Source organism: Austrofundulus limnaeus, unplaced genomic scaffold, assembly GCF_001266775.1.
Source record: "Austrofundulus limnaeus strain Quisiro unplaced genomic scaffold, Austrofundulus_limnaeus-1.0 Scaffold964, whole genome shotgun sequence".
NCBI classification, from domain to species: domain Eukaryota; kingdom Metazoa; phylum Chordata; class Actinopteri; order Cyprinodontiformes; family Rivulidae; genus Austrofundulus; species Austrofundulus limnaeus.
In genome coordinates this window covers 151,213-160,470 of record NW_013953366.1, presented here as the reverse complement: position 1 = coordinate 160,470, position 9,258 = coordinate 151,213, and the positions used below count along the sequence as shown (strand labels likewise).

The window sequence follows — 9,258 nt, the reverse complement described above, 5'->3', positions numbered from 1 at the left end:
CTACATAATCTGTCCTTTTTTCTGCTCTGTTGCCAACATGTACAGTAATGGGAAATCCAGAGTCTTGCCCATTTAGCGTTAGCTGTTAGCTTCTCCAGCCGATCACATGGTCACGTGGTTTCTGCGCACTCCAGTTCTATAGAACCTCCTTGTTGTAAGCTTTCCAAAGAACCTCACTTCTAAAGATTTGAACTACTGCTTTAATTGTCCTGATGCATCTCAGTAATCTGAGATACTACTTTAATTGTTCCTCATGTCCTCAGGGGAACCGAAGTTTTAAGAGAAACCAAAAAAACTGTGCAGAGATTAACGCTCTAAAACCTCTGGATTTTGACCATAATGTATGATTTAGTCCGTCCCGGCGTGCTTTTCTCAGCAAGCTTGGAGAATCCCACTCCCTATCTTCTTATTATTGTGTAAACAAGAATCCCAACACACACTCACACATATCTCTCCGGGGGAAGGAGTACAAAGCTGGAGGCAGGGGAGACAGAAAGGTGGGAGGGCAGGCAGGGAGTCTCCGTGGAAATCTGGATCTGTTTATTTGTCATTGAAGTGTGTGGCAAGGTTCGTGCGTGCATCCAAGAGACTCCCGAAAAGCTTAAAACCTGCTTTGGATGACACAAATGGATCCAAACTAACACAAAAGAATGAAGACACACGTTGCTTTTACTGTGCTTTCCCTCATCACACACACACACACACATATAGTGTTCAGAGATGAATAATGCTGCTGTGTGTCTGGTGGGATGCACTACTGTCCCCAGAGTGGATTGAAAGCAGGGATATTGTGCTGAAACAGGCACACACACACACACACACACACACACACACACACACACACACACACACACACACACACACCTTCAGAGAGGCTCGATGTTCTGTCTCCAGGTGACTCTTTTCCTTTTATAGAGCGAGAACACTTTCCACCCCTTCTTTATTTCTTTCTTTCCTGTATAAATGCTGTACTGAGCACACACACACTCACATGCAGGAAAAACAATAGAGTCCCCACACCGGAATAAACGCAAACCCTCTGTGACTCGTGCTCTGAAAAGCATGCATGCTGTAACTGTTCTTGCTCTGCGGAAACCAGAGTTTGAATATGAGCAGACTGAGTCATGGAGGAGACAAGTTTAAGATTCACCAAATACAAGGAGGAAAGCATTGCTTGGGTTGTTTGTTAAAGAAATAAATTGTAACATCAGTGTTGGTATAGTGGGAAAAAAGAGAGATTCAAAATCTGAGCAAAAAGTTTAAACAGTGAAATAGTGTAATGACCCTGAATGCATCACTGTATTTTAATGCATAAACAAGATGTGGGCACAGTTCCCCTAAAGCACTAAAGCACTAATAGGGGAACTAATTTCTTGATTAGTGCTTTAGGCCTTTTGCTCATTTTTAAATTCGTTAGTGGATTAGCACTTGCTAAATTTATGGGCTAAATTTAGAAGCACTAACTGAGGTCTTTAAATGTTATTGATCAACATTATTGTTCACAGTTGAGTGTGAAAACTGTCACATTGTGTTTATATGGGTGTCACTTATCTACAAGGTCGCATGTCAAACTCAAGGCAAGCGGGCCAAATGTGGCCTGCAGGTGAATCCTATTTGGCCCGCCAAGGACACTAAGTGACAACATTGTCTCATGTTGACTGAAGAATGTTTCATGTGTCAACTGGGTTATATTAGTGCTTTAGAATTAGCTTTTACTAAATTTTTCAGCGAGTTAGTGCTTTAGGGTTAGTGCAACGAATATTAAGATTAGTGCTGCCCACCACTGCATACAGTATAAAGTTTTTCCATCTAAGTCCCAGTTTACACAGTGCTGTTTGTTGAGTAGATGAACAACAGTAACAATGGTGGTTAGCAGCACTCTGCCCATTTCAATATAAAGGAGCAAACCCTCCTCATCCTCGGTCCAAACAAAGTTTCATGTACTGACCATTTTGGATAACTAAGTTCAGATGCTGACAGAGATACACACATGAAATAACACAAATTAAGCTCTCTAAATGTAGACAACAACTGGAACCACTTTTAGCAAGTTTTAATGATGAAGTTAGGTTCATAAACAGACTATATTTATATGAACATCAATGTTCATATAAATATAAATATTTGTGAGTTTACAGAACATATTTCCTTATTTTTTAAATAAAAAGGGAGTAAGTTTAACTTTTACTGATGATAAATATTGAAACAGGTCCTAAATATTAATTCAGAAAATGCAAAATGTTCAAACCCAAGGCTCAACACCACTAACCACCACGTTTTGTTCTTTCCCTGTGCCTCTACCCTACAGAACCCCTGATCCCTCCTCCCCCGTCCCACCTCACCTCACCTCTCCCTCCCTGCGCCAGCTACTGACTGAGCTATGCAGTCCTTCCGCGAGCGCAGCAGTGGCTACCACAGCAATCAAACCTGCTATCAGCAGGAACCCCATGAATTATCTCGGCTGGAGACCTACCGGCAACACCCACATCATCCCCATCCCCAGCACCCGCATCCAGGCCCTGGTCCACATCCAGGACCAGGACCGGGGCAGAGCAGGTCGGGCTATGAGGCTCATACTTTGGCAACTACGGCTACCATGCCTTCAGCCGGGGGAGCAGGAATAGGAGGAGGACCCAAAGACTGTTACAGCCAGCAAAACTACGCTGCTTACCAAGGAAATACTGGAGGAAATGGGAATGGGGGCTCGGCAGCCTCTCAAACAAAAAAGCCCTTCAGAGGAAGCAAAGTACCCCCACCAAACACAAGTCAGCACTTGCAGGGTCCTGGGGGCTACAGTAACCACATGGGCCCTGGGACTTATTCAGTCCAGTATATGAGTGAGGGACACCTCCAGCAGAAGTGGGAGGACCCAGCCCAGTTAGCACAGTACGACCAGGAAATAGTGGGACGTCTGGAGGCTAGTGCCACACCTGCACCCAGCTCCTCCCAATTCGTGGACTCAAACATGCTAGGACACTCTCAAACCCAGTGCCATCAGCCTTCGACCCCAAACTACACAAGCCCCCACCACCAGCCACACCCTCCTAACCCAGCCCCTTCACCTCTCATGTATCCCCAGAGTCACTTACACTACCCCCAGCACTCCCCCTCGCCATCACCATATATGGAAAAATGCGGCCCTATGTCCCATTGTTATAAAGGTTATAACATGCCGCCAAATTCCCAGTATGGCAGGCAGATGGGTAGCCACAGTAGTTTGAAACAGGGGGCTTATAGGTCTCCCCAGAACAGCTACGGGTACCAGCAGTCAAATCCTAGAGGGTATGAGCAACAGCCCCCTTTACAGGCAATGACCAATCCCCAAGAACCCCACCCTAAGTACCAACACTACAACCAACCACAGCAAAACTACTGTCTCTCAGAGCTGCCCGTCAGATCTCCAGAACAATATTATCAAACTTGTAGCCCCTCCTCCAGCCACTCCCCTGCACGCTCGGTAGGGCGCTCCCCGTCGTATAGTTCCACTCCTTCACCTCTAATGACCAATCCAGAATCATTTCAATATGGCCAACCGCCCATGACGCCTGGGGCAGCCTCCTCTTCTTCATCCTCCTCTGCTGGGATGCAAGAGCAAGCCAGTGCCAACACAATGTTGTTGCCCCCACGGTCACACCCATCACCCAACATTCCCCATGCAACCCCTCACAGCTACTCAACCACACCGCAGGTACCCACCATGAAAGAGCGATTCTCAGAGAAGCTGTTGTCAAATCCCAGCTTGTGGAGTCTGAATGCCCTCACCTCCCAAGTGGAAAATATCTCCAATAACGTCCAGCAGCTGCTCCTGTCAGAGGCATTGGTTGCAAATAAGAAAGGCGGTAAGCGCAGCAGTGGTGGGAGCAACAGCAGTGGTGGAAGTGGAGCATCCTCCAAGAAGGGTGAAGAATACAAAAGTCCTCCTTATCCAGATGGTTGTGGGAATGTGGGCGGGGGGTCCATACAAGACCCTTACTCTACCCCACAGCACCAATCTTTGCCCATGGAACTTCACGAGGGTGGCTACTCCAGCAGTAGTGATGAACCACTGGACAGGGGCTACTATTACTTTGGCCAGGGCAGAAGTCCAGCCCAGGCTCATAACAACACCCAACTCAGTCTGGACACAGCCTCCTCATGCTCCATTGCATCTCCAGATGATATGTCCACCAGGTCTGGGGACTCAAGTCTACACAACCTTACCCCTGACCCCACTAGATGTCAGATGGGACAGGGAGGAGATGGCATGAGTACTCCAGCCAAGAGCCTTGGTGATGAGACATCCCCAACAAGCATCGCAATTCAAAGTCCTATGAAGCAGGAAAGAGATTCTCCTTCAGATACACAACATATAAATCAGCCCATCAAAGAAAATTTTGAAGAGTCAGCATGGACAGAGAAGTCAGCTGAAAAGGATGAAGTAAAAACAATAAAAACTTGTGATTCTGTGAGAGACTCAGACACAACCAATCCAACAGAGAAGCAGGAGAAATGGTCAGATGAAGAAAAATCTCCACCTCCTTACAGCAAAGTACCCTCAGAGATGACAGAAAAAAGCTATTGCTACGAGGAGACAACATACCAAGATGTTCAGGGTAAATATGACTCTGATGCAAGAGATTCAGTTGAACAGTCCCCAGCAGCGCTCTCTGACTCTAGCAACAAAGACCACTTTGGTCAAGAGATAAAATCAGAGGCATTCAAATCAGAATCTCCAACTGCATCTGAGAGCTCTGTAAAAACGTTGCCTTTCACTTCAAGGGAAGACCTTGAGCAGGATCGATATTTCACAGAGAAAGAGGAGAGCTCTGAGAACACCTCTCCAACCCCCAAAGTTGAAGCCTTGGAGGACAGTAGCTCAGACAAAAGTGAGAGCAGAGATCAGCAGAATGAAAAAGAGGAAGAGGACGAGGGAAGAGGAAAAGAGAATATTGAGGAGGAGCAGTGTGATATACAAAAAACAATAAAAACTTCTCTTTCTCCTCTTTTGACAGAAGAGGATGGAGAGGAACAAGAAGAAGAGGAGATAGAAAGCCAGTTGTTGACACAAGAGCACATAAATAGTAGCAATAGCCAAGAGGATCGTTCAGGAGATTTCAACGGCAAGAAAGAGAGTCAGAATTCTGTGCTCAGTACTGACAGTGACTTTGCAGGAGCACCTGAACATCTAAATGCGGCAGCAGCAACCACAGCAGCAGATACTTCTACTAGAGAGACAGCCATTGGTGACACGGCCCCTCAGTCTCATTCTGCCACGCCAGTCTTCTCCGCTCTCAATGAGAAGATAGCACCTCCAGGTCAGACTAGGGATCATATTGATCACGGCGATGCTAAAGTTCTGGAACCAGACTCTCCTCAGCTGCCAGGAAAGTCAATACTACCCTCAGCCCCATCCTGGGCAGATACTCCGCCTTCTCCCAAAAAAGGCGATGAGGATATAGAACCAGGCATCAGCTGTGCCAGCGCTGTGACCCCACTGGCCAAACCAGAACCTGTGTCCCCATCTGCTCAACCACGGGCATTTGGACGTAAGCATGCCAGGGGTAGAAGGAGAATAATGCATTCGGGTGTAGGAATACAACGACAACTAAGTTTGGAAAGAGAAGGAGAAAAGGAAGAGGAAGGGGCAAACTCCCCTACACAAAAAACATGTATGCCTCCGAGCAAAACTGTTTTATTCTCTGACCAGACAAACTTAGCACAACAGGAACCTATCGTTAGCCAGACTCCCAAAATGTCCACGGATGCATTTCAATCAAGAATGTGCACTCGTTCATTCAACGCACCGGATATGACACCCAAAGTTGAACCTAACGTGAAACGAAAACCAGGTCCCAAACCAGGTTCTAAACCTGGGCCAAAATCAGGAGCAAAACCAGGGCCAAGACCAGGACCTAAACCTAGTGTAAAGTCAGGCTCAAAACCAAGTCCAAAACCTGGAACAAAACCAGGACAAAAACCGTTGTCAAGTGAACCTGAAACGTCCCCCAAAATTGAAATCACTGTAAAACAAAAACCAGGGCCCAAGCCTGGTTTAAAACCAGGATCAAAGCCTGGTTCAAAACCAGGTTCTAAGCCTGTACCTAGGTTTGGCGATGTTCTGTCTTCAACAGACACTGTACCAATCAAGGCCCCAGTGGGTCGTCCCAGAGGTTCTAACTCTAAAGCAAAGTTCGAAACCCAAGAAGACACAATTCAACATTTCACAGAACTGCAAAGCAAAGGCAGAAAGGGTCTAAAAGTTGCAATATCCCAAAAGAACCAGGATGTAAAGTCAACAGAACAACAGGAAAAACAAGCACACTCAGAACTGAAGGAACCAGAAAAAGAAAGTAAGAATATGGTCTTGAGATCCAGGAAGTCCTCACAAGAAAAAGTATCTAAAGAGAGAGAAAAAATCATCGAAGAGGACGTTCAAACACAAATGCTTACAGAAAGTAAAGTCAGCTATGTTACGCCAAAAGCAGAAGAGCTTATAGCTGTGGTGCAAAATCCCAGTCCCGATACAGTCAAACAGACAGATATAACTGAAAACTCACCTGCATCACCTGCACTGCCAGTCCAATCCAAGGAATCTAAGGATAAAACACTCCTTCCATTAAAAAGGAAATTTAGTCCAGAAGTTTCAGTAACACCAATAAAGAAAAAAAGAGGTCCAAAGCCAAAACCAAAAACAACACCGCCTCAGCCAGCCTCAGACGAACAGGTTGTCCCCTCACCTGAAGATAAGAGTGTTCAAGGGCCCAGAAGGAGAAGAGGACCCCTCAAAAAATCCCCTGTGGTTGATACCATGACCAAAGACACTCCTTCAAACATCAGTGGAGCTAACATTAGTGATGTGCACGTGACCCCTCAGTGCCCCACCAAAACAAAAGTTCTCCCACCTCGCAAAGGCAGAGGGCAGAAATACGAGGCCATGGTTCAGAAGATTACATCTCCTAGCCTAAAGAAACATCTCCCAGCTACTCAGCAGGACAGCAATCTAAGTGATGATGCCACAACTAAGGCTTTATCTGAATTTGTGCTAAAGGAAGGTGAGACTTCTATACAGTTAAGCAACACAGAGACAATCGAGTCTATAAAAGAAGGAGTGAACCAGCATGAGGGAACAGTCAAAAGAGAGATGTCACAAGAAAGGGAAAAGCAAGAGGTGAGCCAAATGACGTCGACACTGGAGGGAGAAGGAGTGAGGGCAGGAGAAGAGGCTGCACATAAGAATGATATAAGTCAGGAAAATGTTAAAACAGAAATCAAGCAGGATGCCGACGTAGATGGCAAGGTCTGTACTTCACTTCCAACCCAGTTAGAAGTTGGGACTCCAGTTGAGAGGACACAACAGGCACAACAGGAGAGTATATCGACTGCAGACACCAAGTCTGCCAGAACTAAAAGGAAGAGATGGGCAATGGTGGAGAGTACAGATGCCTCAGTAGTAGCCTTAGAAGCAGATAGTCTCATAATTACGACTCCAAGGCTCGCCAAACAGAGGGCCATTAAAAATAACCACGAAATGCATCTTAAACAAAGAAGGAAGAAAAGAAAAGGTGATGCTCCTTTAGAGAAAACAGAGACAGTGGAAGAGACAAACAATGAAACTGCAGAAAAGCAGGAAAAAATTGAAGAAAACATGACAGCCACAGAGCTCACAGTACCGCAACCAATTAGTCAGGATGAGATCATAGAACCCCTCCAGGCTGTCAGTGCAGAGCTCGTTCAAAAACCTCGAAGAGGCCGAAAACCCTCAGCGAACCCAAGCAAAAGGAAAAGAGGCAAAACCCTTACAGAGCAGATTCCCGGCAAGCCAGTAAAGGTCCACAAAAAGCCTGGGCCCAAACCTGGAATGAAGGATGCCATTGAGGTCATTGAGGAAGTTGTAAGGGCAGCTGGTTGTGAACAGGCCAAAAAAGAGGAGCGAGAGAAAGAAGAAATGGAAAGAAGGGGAAAAGAACCTGCAGAAGAACAGGAAACCTGCACTGTGGGTCCTGTGGTGACCGTAACAGAAAAACAAACTGAGGTCATTGCTGTGAAAAGAATCAGACGCAGACCAGCCCATTATAAGTCAAAGCTATCTTTTTGTCCCTATGTGCGAATTAACAACTCCAGAGACTTTTCCTCTTGGTGTGCCATAGTCAACAAGCCTGACGACGCTGTGGTGTTCCAGAGGCGCCGAAAAAAGGGCATCCTGCGAATGAGGAATCCTTTCACAGTTGCAAAGGTGGTGCCGCACACTGCCGCCATGCTGCTGGGACCCATGCTAAACACAAGCCTAATTGGTAGGTGTCTTACGTGTTGCCTGTGTGGAAAACCGGCAAACTACAAAGACCTGGGCGATTTGTGTGGACCCTACTACACAGAGGAGAGCGTTCCACGCAAAGTCCTGACCATCACACATGCGCAGTTCTTCAGGGACGAGTCAGACAAGATCGAGGCGAATGACGGTGGCGTGATCGAAGAGCCGTGCGCCTCGTCGAGTAATGAAGGCGCGACGAGCTCAGGAAAGGAGAGGAGCACGGAAGCGTCCTCTCAGGAGGCTAGTGGCAGCAGGCATCACCACTGGCGCTACCGGCGGCCGGAGAGGCCAGAGAGATTGTGTCAGGAGGGGAGTCCGCGGAGATTAACTCTAAGAGAGCGGTTCAGGAAAATGAAGCAGCTCCAGACTGTCAGCACAGGGGACCCAGGGGACCAAGGAGGCAATGAAAGCAAGTTCCAAAGGCTACAAATGGAGGCAGAGGCTAAGGAACACTGGGCTCATGAAAACTGTGCCATCTGGACCAAGGGAATAATTATGGTATCTGGGAGGCTATATGGACTGAAGGAGGCTGCCAACAAGTCAGCCCAAATGGTATGTTAGCTTTTATCACCTGAGTCTTAAACTATTCTGAACTAMATGTGGAAATAAAAAGACAGGCAATAGAAATGCATTGAAAATGGCTGCAAATGTATAATATTGCTTGTGTTGTCTTTCTCTCTCTCCCCCTTGCCTCGTTGGTCTTTTTGTTTATTTCTTTGTTGGTCTTGTTCCATATGTCCATTTGTCTGATGAACCCCAGAACTGCTACAAGTGCCAGATTGTGGGGGCGTCCCTCAGCTGCTGTTGGAGAGGCTGCTCTTATAAATACCACTATGTCTGCGCCAAAGAGATAGGTAAGAGACTTTGGTGGGAGAGGAAGAGAGAGAAACGAGAGTTGAAAAAGCGAGAAAAATCAAAGCGAGCGAGAAGAAAGGTGGTAAATATGCAGGTGAGCCTAGGGTTTTTTTTTT

The 9,258-nt window shown here is 46.5% G+C and overlaps 1 protein-coding gene across 2 annotated transcripts in view; it reads left to right on the top strand.

The window, feature by feature from the left end:
* Positions 1-9,258, top strand: part of rai1 (retinoic acid induced 1) — a 14,020-nt gene that overhangs the window by 361 nt on the left and 4,401 nt on the right. For both annotated transcript variants that reach the window (XM_014029886.1, XM_014029885.1), the window contains exons 2-3: positions 2,309-8,839; positions 9,048-9,141. In XM_014029886.1, the coding sequence (XP_013885340.1) occupies positions 2,381-8,839; positions 9,048-9,141 (6,553 nt within the window). In that variant the 5' untranslated portion in view covers positions 2,309-2,380. The remainder of the gene's footprint in view (positions 1-2,308; positions 8,840-9,047; positions 9,142-9,258) is intronic.